This window comes from Neomonachus schauinslandi, chromosome 4, assembly GCF_002201575.2.
Source record: "Neomonachus schauinslandi chromosome 4, ASM220157v2, whole genome shotgun sequence".
NCBI lineage: Eukaryota > Metazoa > Chordata > Mammalia > Carnivora > Phocidae > Neomonachus > Neomonachus schauinslandi.
This window is the reverse complement of record NC_058406.1, coordinates 8,455,382-8,470,610: the sequence shown is the minus strand read 5'-3', so window position 1 is coordinate 8,470,610 and position 15,229 is coordinate 8,455,382. Positions and strand designations below refer to the sequence as shown.

General features: G+C 57.9%; 1 protein-coding gene across 1 annotated transcript in view; it reads right to left on the bottom strand.

Annotated features, from left to right (window-relative positions):
• C4H1orf167 (chromosome 4 C1orf167 homolog) overlaps positions 1–15,229 on the bottom strand; it is a 19,894-nt gene extending 4,665 nt beyond the window's left edge. The window contains exons 1-15 of the mRNA XM_044913812.1: positions 15,160–15,229; positions 12,983–14,196; positions 12,732–12,775; positions 12,042–12,249; positions 11,244–11,380; positions 11,101–11,174; positions 9,020–9,074; positions 6,960–7,135; positions 6,203–6,389; positions 4,366–4,552; positions 4,120–4,274; positions 3,216–3,424; positions 2,184–2,328; positions 886–1,275; positions 171–301 (exon numbers count right to left, since the gene is read on the bottom strand). Of these exons, the coding sequence (XP_044769747.1) occupies positions 171–301; positions 886–1,275; positions 2,184–2,328; positions 3,216–3,424; positions 4,120–4,274; positions 4,366–4,552; positions 6,203–6,389; positions 6,960–7,135; positions 9,020–9,074; positions 11,101–11,174; positions 11,244–11,380; positions 12,042–12,249; positions 12,732–12,775; positions 12,983–14,196; positions 15,160–15,229 (3,382 nt within the window). The remainder of the gene's footprint in view (positions 1–170; positions 302–885; positions 1,276–2,183; positions 2,329–3,215; positions 3,425–4,119; positions 4,275–4,365; positions 4,553–6,202; positions 6,390–6,959; positions 7,136–9,019; positions 9,075–11,100; positions 11,175–11,243; positions 11,381–12,041; positions 12,250–12,731; positions 12,776–12,982; positions 14,197–15,159) is intronic.

Sequence of the window (15,229 nt, the reverse complement as noted above, 5' to 3'; positions counted from 1 at the left end):
CCTCAGGTCATTTTTGGACCTCCCACCCTAACTAGGCTGTCTCACCTGCTTCCATGGGGCTGGAGTGTCGGTCAGCGCTAGGAGGCGCCCTCTGCTGGCCACCCTGGGCCACTGCCTGAGGTCAACTGCATGGGCCTCCTGGGCCTCCGCCTGTGGTTCCAACCACATACTGAGCAGCGCTGCCTGCCACTGGACCCAGTGGGTCCACAGGAGGCGTCTGGACCCAGCCTGCTGGAATTGGGTGATGGTGGCTCGCTGCACACGGCCCCTGGCTGCTGACTGGGCCCAGGCCTCTAGGACACTGGGAGAGAGGGAGGAAACCACATGTGTGGTGGGCTGTAGGGGGCCCTTCCCAGCCCTCGCCAGTGCCCTGCTGGGCGGGGACCTCCAGGCTAAGCCCGCACTGGTGCTCCTCCCCTCATCCCTCTTCTGGGGAAATCTGGTTAAAAGAGGCCCAGAGAGCAGCAGAACATCACACACCAGGGACAAGCATCTTGTTGAGGCAACAGAGAGCGGGCAGTCCTGCTGCTACACTTTGCCTCGCCCTCCCTCACAAGAGCACTGTTTAATGAGCACCTGCTGTGTTTCTGACCCCTGAGCCGAGTGCTCCCATGCATTCTCTCTCTAAGGCAGGCCTGTTATTTTCCTTTGACCTTCAAAGACTTGCTCAGAGAGGGGTTGCACTGCTGGAAAGTGCAGGTCTGGACTTGGACCCCAGGATGAGCTGCAGTGGCTGGGACCGCCTCTCCCTCTGACCCCAGCCTCCTGAGCCCTGTCACCAGCCACCAAATACCCTCTACCTCTGCCAACAACAAGCTCAAGGCCTCAGAAACAGACTGAGCTGGAAGCACCATGTGCGGCTGCCCTCTGGCCACAGGCACCCACCTGGCGCTCAGCTTCTGGGCAGCACGGGCTCGGCTGACCCGGCGTAGGCGGGACTCACGCACCCGCTGTGTCCGGCACAGGGCCACTCTGCCTTCTGCCAGGCGGCGGGCCTTGTGGCGCTGGCCCAGAGCTGCTTGCCGTGCTACGAAGGCCTGCCGGGCCCGGGCCCTGCTCAGCTGCCTGTCCGCCTGGCCCCCCTGCACGTGGCTTCTCCAGCGGGCCACGGAGGCCCGGGCCACAAACTGCTCCTGTGCCCAGGCCTTGGCTGTTCGGGCATCCTGCCACATGGCAATTGTGGCCCCCACGGCCTTTCTCGGGCCATCCTGAGAGGCTCCCGTGGCCGGGACCACCCCTGTATCTCTCTCAGCTCCACACCAGGCCTGGAAGTGGCTGAAAAACAGGAGCAGAGGAGAGGCCCAGCTGGCTTTCAGCATCAAAAGTCCCATTTATTCCAAATCGCACCCGCAGATGCTGCCCCAAAGTGTCCTAGGTTATACGTGGCTTTGCATACACAACCCTGTGCCTTCAGAACGTAGGAACCGATGTGTAAAGGGTCAAAGTGCTGGCTTTGGTTCAGGGCTTCCGCACGAGCAGGCAGACTCAGGAGGGCAGGTGCTCCCAGGAGGTCGTGGGAACATAGCAGGTGTGGGGTCAAGTGCCAGTGCCACCGGGGCGGGGGGGGCAGCCAGGCCTGGTCTCCCCTCACAAGCCCACTCGGGGGCAGGAGGCTGGTGAGGGGAGCACAGTGCCCACTCCAGGAAGGGACAAAAAAACCGTGCCCACTGTTCAGCTGTATCTGTTCAGTATCCGTAATCCGCCGTCAATGGCCGGCCGCCCGTGCGGGGACACTGTGAACATCTCCGAATTTGTAGCTGAACGGTGGGAGGAAGCATCATCTGTCCCCGCTGCTTTTAACTATGCACGAATGAGCTATATACGTTTTACTAGAACATCTCTATTTAGATGAAGAGCTCGCTCTTTTAGCAACTGTATAGAGTAGAACTTGCCTGTGCTCAAGCAAGACATGGGCAACACATTGGAACACACATTATGGTGGATGTTTGAGGCATGGACTTCCCCCATCTTTCCTGTGTCCTCTCAAACCAAAGGACTGACCTGGCCAGGAGTTGGAGACCTGGGGCTCATCAGGGCATCAGGTGGGCACCCCTCGAACAAAGCAAGTAAAGGAAGGTCAGTGGTCATGACTCTATGGCTCCCTCGTTAGGTCCCCTGAGTTGTCTCTCTGCTTTTTCCAGAGTGGAGATGACCCTCATCCTCCTACCCCCGGGCCCACCCACCTGTGCAGTAGAAGCTGCTCTGGGGGGTCCACTGGGTGTCTCCGACGAGCTGCTGCCTGCCGCCAGTTCTGGAACACGGATCTCCTCAAGCCTCGGAGATGGACCTGCACCCACCTCTGGTACTTTGCATGCAGGAACTGCTGCCCTGTGGCCAGAGACGCTGAGATGCCCCCGGGCGTTCATCCCAGCCTTGCCCCTCAGCCCTGGGTAACTGTGGGCCCCTCCTCAGCCAGCCCTTTGCACTCGACCCAAGCAGGGGCAGAGGAGGCCCGCAGGGTTTAAATGCTTCGGTTACAAGTATCCTGCAATGACCAGGCCAACCCAGCTCATTGTTTTTCATTTCTTGGAAATGTTTAGGAATCAGGAGAATTCATGTAAAAATCTAGATTTCCAGCTTTTCTTTGAAAACGAGGTCTGGCAACCCTGGGTCAGCATAACTGGGCAGTGATTGGGCTGGAGAAGCAGCTGTCCCCAGTGGACAGGACATGAACTTTCCAGAACGACCAGGTCCCCACCCGCCAGCTCATTGATACGATGTGTTAGTATAGTGGGAAGCCTCGAAAACGGCCCCCAGTGATCACCTCCTATGCTGGGCTCTGAGGACACCATGACTCAGTGCTCAGGCCCATGACTCCTGAAGGCCAGGTGAGGATAATGAGGATGAGGATGAAGACAAGATGATGATGACAGTAACACCTACTAGGAGCTGGGTTCTGAGCCAACACTGCATGGATGGTCTCATAGACTCCCCACAATCACCCTATGAGGAGGGTACTGCTGTGATCTCCATTTTACAGATGAGTAAGCTGAGGCTCAGAGAGGTTATGTGGCTTGTGTAAGGTCCACATAGCCGGGGAACGGACGGGCAATGTCCAGACCCCTGGGTTCCGCTCTGCCCCCTCCCCGTCCTGGGTGTGCCCTGTGGGGGTCCCATCGCTGGACTCTGTGCTGGAGGACACAAAACCCTGGGTCTCCCTGATGGACCCAGCCCTTCCCTCCCCTTCAGTGCCCCGGAGCCAGGCCCCGACTTACTCTGCCAGGAGGAATGCCAGCAGTTCAGGGCGCGTCGAACCAGTGTGCGGCCCCGCGCCCGAACCCACTGCTCCACCTCTCGCCCCTGCACCAGCCGCCTCCGCCACAAGCCCAGCGCGGCCCTGCAGCTCCGCTCCCAGGCCCAGCCAACAGCCAGCTCTCTCCGGACCCCTCGGGCCGTGGCCCAGTGGCTCCAGCCGAGGAGGATGCTAGGAAGGGGAGCGTCCACCCTGAGCATGGTCAGTGCCACCCCAGGCTCCCCTAGGAGCTCGAGGGGACTCTTCTCCCTGTTTCCCTCATGGGGGAGCGTGGCTTGCTGGGGGGGCTGGACTGCTCACATGCTACTCCGAGTGTCACAATGACAGGTTAGGGATAAGATGGGACCTCGGACCCCAACCAAGTCCTGAGCTCAGCCACCAGTGATAAACATTGCCATGAACTGAGTGCTTACTATGTGCCAGGTACTGGGCTAGGGGATTGCGTGCCCCTACCTTGTTGATGCCCATCAGAGTGACTACTGCTATCATCCCCATACAAATGGAGAGATGGAGGAGACACAGAGAGGTTAAGCAACTCGCCCAAGATCACATAGCTAGCGAGGGGCAAAGCTGGGATTAGAACCCAGGCAGACCGACGCTTGAGCATTGTGCTGCGGATGAATAGATGAATGAGCCACAGCTATGAAGTCTCTGGGAAAAACGACTGGCAGGCTAGGAGGGCAGAAGTCCAGAGGACCTGAGTCTGGGTACCAACAGATCGGAGCGTGAGATGGGAGCCCTCTGGGAGGCAGACCGCAAAGGGATGCTGCTGTGAAGGTCAAGGAATAATGGGAAGGGGGCTGGGAACAGGATGTCCACAGAGTGGTGGGTGGCATGGCTCACCCGCCATGGGGAGGGGTCCCTACCGCCTCTGAAGAGTGCACCGGTGCCACTTCGCTGCACCCCGGGACTGCTGGGCCTGCACCTGCCAGAGCAGAAGGCACCGTGCCTTCTGCCGCTGCCCAGAGGCCCACAAAAAGCTCAGCCGGAGGGTCTCCAAGAGGGCGGGGGCCCTGGAAGCCTGGGGAAGGAGGCATGGAGTCCTGGATCCCTGGGCCCCTGCCCTGTCCCCACCCTTTCCTCCCACCTGCCCCCCACCCCCTGCCCCTCACCTTTTCTAGTGAGCTTCGGGGTGGGCTGCAGCCCAGCAAGGGCTCCCTTCCTGGGATGCCGCTCAGGAGCTCCAGGGCCAAGGTGGTCCTGGCACTGTCTGATGGGGTGCTCGGACCCCACGCCTTCAAATGCCACCCCCTCAGGATACGCCGAATCATCTGCTGCCGCATGCCCTGGAGGAAGGAGCTACAGGAAGGGGCAGGTGAGTCCCTGGGCCCCAGCCTCACCCCCTGGCTGACGGAGCTGCCAAGCAGGTGCTACCCTCGGCTGGGTCTCTGCCAGAGCTGATCTGGAAGGGGGCCTCCCATGCCAAACACCAGGCCACGTATGGGACTACCGGGGGCTCTGAGACGTACTCATGCCCATTGGGGTCCCACCCCCAGAGATTCTGACTTAGCAGTCTAGGTGCGGCCTGGGCTTCCTAACTTTTCCAGAGCTCCCGGAGTGACTCTCACGAGTATCTAAGGCTGAGGCAGCTGCTGTCTACACCTGCATCACCTCGCGATCCTCGCCACACTCCTGATGGGAGGGGGAGCTGGGCCCCAGACCCAAGGACCCCAGACTCAGGAGACCACATGTATGGTCCCATCAGTACTTCTGCCTCTGCTCAGTTATAAAGATAAGGGCACCGAGGCCTGATGGAAGGTCATTTCTCCAAACTCCAAATAGCAGGAGACATGGGATCCAAACACTTATTTTAGATCACAGGGCAACCCTAGCTCTGTTGTAGGGAGATACTGTTCCCTGATGCTCAGAAGCTAGAGGACGGACTGGAGGAGGGAGAGCTACATTCTGAGGGATCATGGTGAACTGACTTCTCTGGGAGTTCTAGGGGCTTCGTTCAAAGAGACGGAGGGTCCAGGTGGACCAAGTGGATGTGGGATGATGGATACTAGGCATTGACTTTCTTTTTCTTTCTTTCTTTCTTTCTTTCTTTCTTTCTTTCTTTCTTTCTTTTCTTTCTTTCTCGCTTTCTTTTTTTTAAGATTTTATTTATTTGAGAGAGAGAGAGCACGAGTGGGGGTGAGGGGCAGAGGGAGAAGCAGGCTCCCTACAGAGCAGGGAGCCTGATATGGGGCTCAATCCCAGGACCCCGGGATCATGACCTGAGCTGAAGGCAGATGCTAAACTGACTGGGTGCCCCAGGTGCCCCAGTATGGGGCTTTTGATGATGGAATTCTTATCCCTGCAACTGCTGGCTTATGTTCCACTTGAGGTCTCATCGGCGCCGCTGGCCCCTCTTGACCCCCATCGCCCCCTCACCCACAGCCATCAGCCTGGACTCTGAGTCCCAGCAACGACTGTCTTGTAGAAAAGCAACAGGGATCTTCTTGCTCCTAATTCACAGTGTGATTTAGAGCAAGCTGCTCGGCCCTCTGAGCCCCAGTTTCTCGAGCTGTATAACAAGGCAGACGGGGGCACTTACTTGCTTACAGTATCTATCATGCCTCTAACATGCCAGACCGAGGTGAGGCAGACACTGTTCCTGCCACCAGGGGACTCCCCCCTCTAGCCCGGAGAGAAGCAAGCAACCTCTCCATCAGGTTCCAGCCCCCCTGGTAGGTAGGGGTCTGTGTCTGTGTCCCCGGCTACCCCATGGCTCCCACAGCTTGCTCTCTGCTCAACCACTGTCTCCCGGCCCCTGGGCCACCTCCCTCAGCCCCGCATCTGCCTGCCGGGTACCGCAGCATGCCAGGGTCCCTGCAGGAACCTCGGGGAAGGGCAGGACCTGGCCCATTCTCCGTGGGACACTTCCCAGGGATGAGCACTGCTCACATGCCCACCCTGTACATACCCCCGGGCCCAACCCCAGGTCACAGGCTCATGGACACCTACTCCGCCCTCTGGCACTGGGAGAGCCTCGTCCTCCAGAGCAGCAGTGCCCGGTGCAGGGCCAGTCTCCGGCAGGCTTCCTGCAGGGAGCCCCTGCCTTGCTCCTGGGGCAGCCCCTGGGCCTGAGACACTACCCCCAGGCCACGGGCTGTAGCCGCTCCAGGCGCTGAGCTGCAGAGGGCCACATTCCCTGAGAAGCAGTCAAAGGATGAATCAGCCATGTTCCCAGTGATCTCCTTCCACCCAAAGCTCTTGGCGGCACCCATGGCAGTCAGGGATGGTGTGGGCTGCTGCCCCAGCCTGCCTCACCCCTCCTTAGGGCCTCCCCTCCCAGGCACTGCCCCCTCCCACTGCTTCCAAATCCTCCCCTCCAAGACACCTCAAAGAGCCCATTTTCCCCTATCAGATTTTTTTTGGGGGGGAGGGGGACAAGGGCTGTGTATTATCCCCCAGACCAGGAGCTTCTGAGAGCAGGGATCACATCCCCTCCTAGTGGAAGATGGAACAAAGTCTCTTGCCTAGAGAAGCTCCTGACTCGGAGTGAGGATGGGGCCCAGCCAAGGCCTGCCCACTCCGGGGACCCCTCCTGGACCCTCCCGGGCCGTCAGACCGCACCCCCCAGAATGCTCTGGGTTCTACCACCTCCCATCACGAGAAGCCATCAATTCCACTGGGGCCCACCACAGACGGAGCTTAGGTGCCACTGTTTGCTGGGGTGGGAGGGAAAGGGAGCCCCTCGGCCTGCCACTTGCTCGCTCACCTGCCTTCTGGTGGCAGAGGGACAGCCGGATCACCTTCGCTCCATCTGAGGCCCGGAGCTGCTTCATCCGCACCCACTGTTGCAGACATAACTTCAGGCTCCCTGCCTGGCGGCGGGCCAGGTGGTCCCGGGACCGGGCGGCTCTTTGCACAAACTGCTGCCAGGCCCCAAAGCACCTGGGGAACCGAGAGAAGGCGCTGGTATGAGTCATCCGTGCCACTGCTGAAGCCTTGGACAAGCCACTTCACTCTCTGACTCTGTTCGGGCCACCACGCCCTCACCGCTGGGTGCCCGGATGGCCTCCACAGCCTTCCGCATCCACTCGGGGCCCCTCCAGGCACTGGCAGCTCAGTGGCCAGAGTGATCTTTTTCCAATCTCAAATGCAGTCATCTTGCTCCCCTGCTGAAAACCCCCAGCGGTACCCCCCTGCCCGCCTTGCGCTTAGGACAGAATGTCACCTCCTCGGCACCGCCTACAAGGCCATGATCTGGCCCTGGCATGCCTTTCCATCTTCATCTTAACCCACACCCCCCCGGCCCCCACCCTGGGCTGCCAGGGTGTCCTTTGAGTTTCCCACACTCCCCTGTCACGGGCCTTTGCCTGTATGGTTCCTTCACTTGGTGCTCTCCTGCTGGCTCTCCCTCAACGGGCCAAGCGTTCATCCTCACATCTCCGTGGAACCATGGTTGAGCTCAGCAAACTTCGCTCAAAGTTCTCCTAGGAAACTGCACTTGGGGGGCGCCTGGGTGGTTCAGTCGGTGAAGTGTCTGCCTTTGGCTCACTCAGGTCGTGATCGCAGGGTCCTGGGATCCAGCCCCACGTGGGGCTCTCTGCTCAGTGGGGAGTCTGCTTCTCTCTCTCCCTCTCCCCCTCCCTCCTCCTCTCTCTCTCAAATAAATAAATAAAAATAAAATCTTTGAAAAAAAGAAACTGCACTGGGGGATGCAGGCAGCAGGATGTAGACCCGGGGAAACTCTACTTGATCAGCAACCTGGTTTCCTCCACAGATAAATTGCAAAGAAAAAACTAGAGGGACCCCAGAGCTCAAAAAGACTTTAATGACTTATCGACCAACTTTAACATGAGGACTTTGTTTAGATCCTGGTTCAAACAAACTATAACAGAATGTGTACCTGTAAAACAGTTGGTATTAAGGAATTAATGTTCACTTTTAAGCGTGATCATGGCACGGTGGTTATGTTGTTGAAAAGAGTCCCTATCTTTTAGAGATGCTACAGAAATATTTATGGGTGAAACAGTATGATGTGGGGGGCCTGCTTTAAAATAACATAGGGGAAGCAGTTGGGGTACAGATGAAACAAGGTTTTCAGGAGGTGATTTTCTCTTTTTCTTTCTTTTTTTAAAGATTTTAGTTATTTATTTTAGAGAAAGCATGGGGACGCCTGGGTGGCTCGGTCGGTTAAGCGTCTGCCTTCAGCTCAGGTCATGATCCCAGGGTCCTGGGATCGAGTCCCGCATCGGGCTCCCTGCTGCGTGGGGAGCCTACTTCTCCCTCTGCCTCTGCCTCTCTCTCTCTCTATCTCTCATGAATAAATAAATAAAATCTTAAAAAAAAAAAATTAAAAAAAAAAAAAAGAAAGAGAAAGCATGAGCAGGAGGGGCTGATGGAGAGGGAGTGAGAGAAACTCAAGCTGACTCCACACTAGCGCCGAGCCTGACGGCGGGGCCCGATCCCAGGACCCTGAGATCATGACCTGAGCCGAAACCAAGAGTCAGACGCTCAACCGACTGCCCCACCCAGGCGTCCCCAGGAGGCGATTTTCTTGAAGCTGGGTGATGGGGACGCTGGGGGTTAGTACCTATTTTCTCTACTTTTGTGTAAGATGTAAATGTCGCATCGTAAAAAATTAACACGGGAAAAACCCTCTTATGGATCTGTGTTCCTTCCCCTCACGACACTTACTGGCGTACCCTGTGTGACTGCTGTGCTTCCAGGAGCGGGGCTGGGGGGCGGCCGGCGCTGAGCTTTGCTTAGGACCAAATCCCTCTGCCTCAAGGAAGGGGGTCCCCACTCCCACCTTCTTCTACTTCTCCTTACCTGCAGAGCCAGGCTCTCCGCTGCTGAGTGTCCAGCAAGGCCACCCTGGGTGCATCTGCAGCAGGAGAGCACCGGGCTTGGGGGCGTCTCCCCCTCCTCTGAGTCCTCGGTGTGACCTGGGAGGCCTCTCCCTGGAACCCCCTCTCCCGCCTGGCCCAGTCCTTCTGATGGTACCACAACAGGAAGACTGTAAAGCGGAGAGAGAGTAGGGAGGCTCAGGACAGGAGGAGGCTCTGTCGTTCCCCGTCTCTGGGCCTCAGTTTCCCTGGAGTGAGTGATGTCTGAGGGACCTTCCGGTTTGAACACTCAAGCTTCTGCAGGAGCTGTATTAACATCAACAGCACACAAATACAGGATGTGCACCTTTCATACTGTGTGCCCTCAAGCTGGTCACTTAATTTCTCTGTGCCTCACTTTCCCCATCCGTAAACTGGGCACAAAGCCTTGACCAGGTCCCGTGAGGCTCAAATGAAATCGTGTCTGGGAAGCTGTCCAAGTAGACGCTCAGTAAGCACTCATTCGCTCAGGAGCCCCAGCCCTGCCCAGTGTGGGTGCTTGGGGCCAACCCCGCTCCCTCTCCCCTGCTTTCCCGGGGCCCACAGCTCACTGGCCAGTTGTTGTAAGACCTGCAGCATCTGGTCTACCCCATCGCCTCCAGCTGGTTTTGGCCAGGCTCCTGCCTCCTCCCTCGGACTCCCTGGACTGCGAGTGAAGTTGCCCAGAGAGAAACCAATGCCCCGGGTCAGGCTGAGGGAGAGCACACAGTCCCAACCTGGCCACCCGGCCACCACCACGGCAGGTGCAAATGTGCGCTCAGCTACCGCTACCCCAACCCGTTCTCTCCATATCATCCCTGATTATCAAAGCGATCTGGGGGGAAGTTCTGCTTTTGTTTCATTCTCTCTCTCTCTCTCTTTTTTTTTTTTAAAGATTTTGTTTATTTATTTGACAAAGAGCGAGCACAAGTAGGGCAAGTAGCAGGCAGAGGGAGAGGGAGAAGCAGGCTTCCCGCAGAGCAGGGAGCCCGACATGGGGCTCGATCCCAGGACCCTGAGATCATGACCTGAACCGAAGGCAGCCGCTTAACGACTGAGCCACCCAGGCGCCCCTGTTTCATTCTCTTCAATACCTTTTGGATTCTCACAGCAAACATGTATTCAAACAAATGGCATTTGAATAGTTATTTTAAACACATTTGTTTCATTTACAAATAGAAACAAAACCCATCGTTTGCTGTAGTGGAAGATTGAGGGAATGGAGAGGAAATAGCCAACTTGAATTTCACTGCTCCAGAGATAAGCACTATCTGCTTATTTCAGTATGTTTTTTGGACGAAATATTTATTGATTTTCATTTTGAGCAATACACAATAATAAAATACACAATATATGAAGCTTAACTGTCTTAGCCATCTCTAAGTGAGCTGTTCGGTAGTGCTAAGTAATTGTACGACATTTCACTGTTTTTCCTTCTGTATTGTTTCATGTGCACGAAAAATATCTTACACACCATTTTTTAGCCTCCCCCCCCCCATCTAACATACCAAAACCATTTCTCCTTGTCACTAAAAATTCCATGCAAATACCCATGAAACTACTTCTAGGAAGGGGGAATACAATAGGGAAGGGCGGTGAAAGGTTCAACTATTTGGGAGTGTTTTTTTCAAATCAAACACGCATTAGTGTTACAATTAGAAATAACACCAATAGGGGCGCCTGGGTGGCTCAGTTGGTTGAGCGACTGCCTTCGGCTCAGGTCATGATCCTGGAGTCCCAGGATCGAGTCCCGCATCGGGCTCCCCGCTCGGCGGGGAGTCTGCTTCTCCCTCTGACCCTCCCCCCTCTCATGTGCTGTGTCTCATTCTGTCAAATAAATAAATAAAATCTTAAAAAAAGAAAAGAAATAACACCAATAAAGATATTGAAACGAAAAATTTAAAAAATGAATGAGGAGGAATTTTTAAAGTCTTGATGAACATCATATTGAACAGTTGCTAAACATAATTTTCACCCTCACCGTGGGGCACTTAGCCTGTTTTGAAGTTTTTACAAGCAATAGAAATAATGTTGCCATGGACATACTCTTGCACAAAGCTTTGTCCACATCTGCGGGTTTCATCTTCATTCTCTTATGGGGGCAGCGGGGAGGGGGGACACTGAGGCAGGAAGCGGGGGAAGGGAGGCCACCAGCACTGCCCAGGGGCCACTGGGGTGTCCTGCACTACCTGTTTCTCCTGGTGGGGTCCACCCCTGGCTCCCTTCCTGAGGGGCCTTGGCCTCGTCCTGCCCCAGAGGGTGGGGGTCCTGGCCCAGCCTGGACGTGCGGCTGCCCCTGCTTCTGCTGCAGAGTCCGGTTTCTCCACTGGGGAAGAGAGAGGGAGAGAAGGATGTCAGCGGCAGCCTCAAATGTGCCCCAAGAGGGGGCAACAGGGTGGGGTGCAGGGACAGAAATGTCCGACTCCAAAGCCTTCGGTCTTAACCTGTAGACTGCCCGGCCCCTTTGGGAATAAATGAATGAATGGAGAGAAGGAGCCCAAGACGCAGCGCTTTCCTTGGGAGGCAGATCCTGGAGCTGGGCCCTCCCAGAGGACCCCTTTCCCAAGGAGGGAAGAACACAGACGTGTCCTGGCAGTCCTGGCTGACTAGCCACGGGTAAAAGATAGCAACCACTCATACGGTAGAGCACTTGCTGTGTGCTAAGCAGGGTTCTAAGTCCTTTCTATTTATTAACTTAACCTCCCAGCAGCCCTGAAAGGTAGGTACTATTATTATTATCCCATTTTGGAGCGAAAGAAACTAAGGCGCAGAGAGGTTAAGTCACACAGCAAGAAATTGTGGAAAAAAGAAAGTAGCGGAGGCAGGATGTGAACACCAGCAGAGCTGGTTCAGGTGTCTGGGTGGCCCTCCACCCGCTCTACCGCAGCTCACTGAGGAGGTACAGAACAGGTGCCCCACAGGAACCCCCTCCCCAGACATACCAGCCTTTCATCACCGCCCCATGGCCCAACCGGGAGGCCCCTGACCTTCTGGAAGTTCTGGGCCAGTAAGGCCTGAGTGTGTCGCCTCCACGCCACCTCCAGCTGGGCCTCCTGGAGCCGCGGAGCCCGCCCAAGCGCCCACAGGCCTCTGCGTAACACCTGCGGGTGGCCCAGGGCCTCTGCTGCAGCCGCTGTCCGCCGTTCCTGCACCAAGTGCCACCAGGCTCCAAAACATCTGGACAGCCACTGCCAGCTGGGGCCAGACCGTGGCTGATCAGGGGGGTAGGCCTGGCCCCTGGGCCCCAGGAAGCAGCTGGGGGCCGGGCACCACCCAGGTCACCTGTCCAGCCCTGACGCCTCATGCTGCCGCAGGAAGACCAGCTGCGGACTGGAGGAACTGCCCTCTGCTGGTGGCCAGCCCGGGAAACCCCGGACAAGCAAACTCCCGGAGCCGCAGAATGCCCCCTTGATGGCCAAGAGAGCCAGGCAGCCTTAGAAGTTGCAGATTCCCAGCAGCCACAGCAGTCCCCATGTCCCTGTCCTTGGGGCCTGGGAGGTCCCTCGCATTCCCCAGCAGGGACAGGGTGAAAGAAGTCCCCTCCCCCGGAAGTCCTGCATGGATCTGCCACCAGGGCCTGACCTCCATCAGGGGCTGGTCTCCACTGGCCCAGGCAAATGGGGGAGCAGCTCTCCCAGGAGGGTGGCCGGCCCCCACCCCCCAGCCCATGGCCTCACCGGGCTGTCTCGGACTCCAGGCTCACCACGTTTCGGGCTTTTTTCTTGGAAAGCAAAAGGACATGACACAGTTCTCAGGCTGAGGAGCAAGCAGGACAGGACACCCTCTGCCAAGCCTGCCTGCCCAAGGCCTCCTTTTCCGGGGGAAGGGGGTGTAACAGGGTAGTGGCAGCCAGCTGGCCATGAGAGTTCCTGGGAGGAGCCCTTCTGAGGTCCCCCAGCTCCCACACCCGGCCTCCTCTGGCCTCTACCTGCATGGTGCTCCTTGCTGGGGCTGCGTCTGCTGGGCAGGAAGCCCTCCTCTCTTCCTCCTTGCTGATCTGCTCCAGCAGAGTCACCTGCCCCCCCTTCCGCCCAGCTGGGACGCCCCGGGCCACACGGGAGTGGGCCGGAGAGCAGAGCCTGGCCTCCTTGCTGCCCACCCCTCGAGGGAGCCAGGGGCCTCCCCTCTGCCCGCTGCCGTATGTCGGCCCCGGGGAGAAGTTCTCTCCTTGCCTCAGGGGCTTGGTCAGAAGGACCCCCTGCTTAGGGTCAAGGAAATCCCCAGTCAGGATCCCCAGCGTGGTCTCCAGGGACGCAGGCTTCCTGTTTGCCTGAGAGTCTGAGAGGCCAGCCTGGGTCCCTTGTGTCTCTGGGAAATCGGCAGTTTCCCTGAGACCTGGCAGGTGTTTCTTCCTCCCATCCCAGGAAGCAAGAACAGGTTGGCTGGGCTGGGCGTGGGCAGGGAGTACCTGGCCACTGCTGGGCTCCTGGGACGCCTGGCACCCGAGACGGGCAACTGCGTGCTCCAGGTGTCGCACGGAGGCCAGCAGCTGGTGGATGGCAGTTTGGGATGGGCCCCGAGCTTGGCTCTGGACAGGGACAGTCAGGTCTTCCAGGGTGAGGGGCTCCCCCCTGAGCCTAGAGGGCCAGCTCCCCAGGCCACACCAGGGTCTGGAGCCTGGTCGTGTGTGCCCATTGAAAGGGGCAAAGCCTGCAGCGGGTTGGACGTCTGGGCCGGGGGAGTCTGTGGCCAGCAGCCGGGACTGTCTCAGTCTGGAGGATGGGCAAACCAGTGATCCTTGGGGGCGAGGATCGTGTGGGGACAGAGGGGTCGTGTGGGGCCAGAGGTGGGGGCTGATGGGACTTCTGCACTCAGCCAAGCTGGTCCCCCTCATGCTCAGGTTATTCTGCTGGATGGCGAGCTCTCGGGCGCTCCCCTGGGGTCTGCCGGCCGGGCGCTCCAGGTTGCTCTGCTGTTGCAAGCTTGAGCTCATCAGCCGGCCAGTTGTGTCCTTCAGGACGAGGCTCAGGCCGGGGCTCGGGCCAGCCAGGTTGGTCTGGACTCGGCAAGTCTCCTGGTGCAGCTCGGCCCCTGGGGACGGTGTGGCGGCAGGCCCTCCCCTCTGGGCCTGGTACGAGCGCGCCCACCGGCCAAGTCCACTGCCCAGGCCCACATCTCGGCTCTTCAGGAACCTGGGCTGCTCTAAAGAGAGGAGAGACAGTTGTGCCCTGGTTGGGGGGGGAGCTGGTGTTCGGTGCTGGGGTGGGTTGGGGGTTGCTGGTCAGAGACAGGGCTCCGGGTGGGAGGGGGCCAGGACTCCCCCAGTGGACTGAGTGGTGGTCTGACTCAGGCTGCAGGGAGCAGGGCTGGGGCGCAGGCGGGGTGGAGGGCAGAGGGAAGCAGGGGGACAGGAATGAGGCTGTTGAGGGCATCCCAGGTGAGAGATGACAGGGCAGGGATCAGGAGTGGCAGGGACAGAAGAGGGAGTTCGGAGACAGATTCGGATCTGCTGTGGAGGCTCAGAAGGGGGTAGGGGGATGAAGGGAAGAGAAGAGCCAAGGATGACTTATTTCTGGCTTGGGCGGAGGTAATGGGGGACAGCCCTGGGGGTTAGAACAAGACCCAACACATCCAATAGCTGCAAGGGAGTGGCTCTTGGGGACTTGGCGTGGGGTGTAGTCTCCCGAGCCCCCAAGACCATTCCACAGTGGAAGACTAGGGAGGGCCTAGCATCTGGAGTGGACCAGAAGACCTTCAGCTTTGAAGATAGTAACTAAAGTTCAGAGAGGTTTGGCAACTTGCCCCACAGTCACACAGCTAGAACTTGGAGAAACTGGCCTGTGAATCAGAATCTGAATTTGTTTGGGGGCTGCTTCCATCCTTGGCTGTAGCAGCTCTATAGCCTTCTCGAAGTCCCCAGCACCCGAGCCACTACCCTGACACAGACCGCCCTTCTCAGCCAGGTGTCCCAGCCAGGCCCACTCCTGGTCTGCCTCTTCCTGACTCTCCCTCAGCCCCAGGCTAGGAAGACTTTGTCCTGGTCCAGCTGGCCCTGTCCAGCTTATCTCTGGAATTAGTGAGGCCCTGGGCTGGCCTGATGGGAAAGGAGCTCTGGGCCAATAGCTGCTCCTGCCACATCCAACCCAGACCCATTAATCATCTTGCCTGGCCTCAGGGGCGCCGCAGGCCTGGGGGGCACATTCTCCTTGTGGTTGGCATCAGGTCTCAGCTCCAT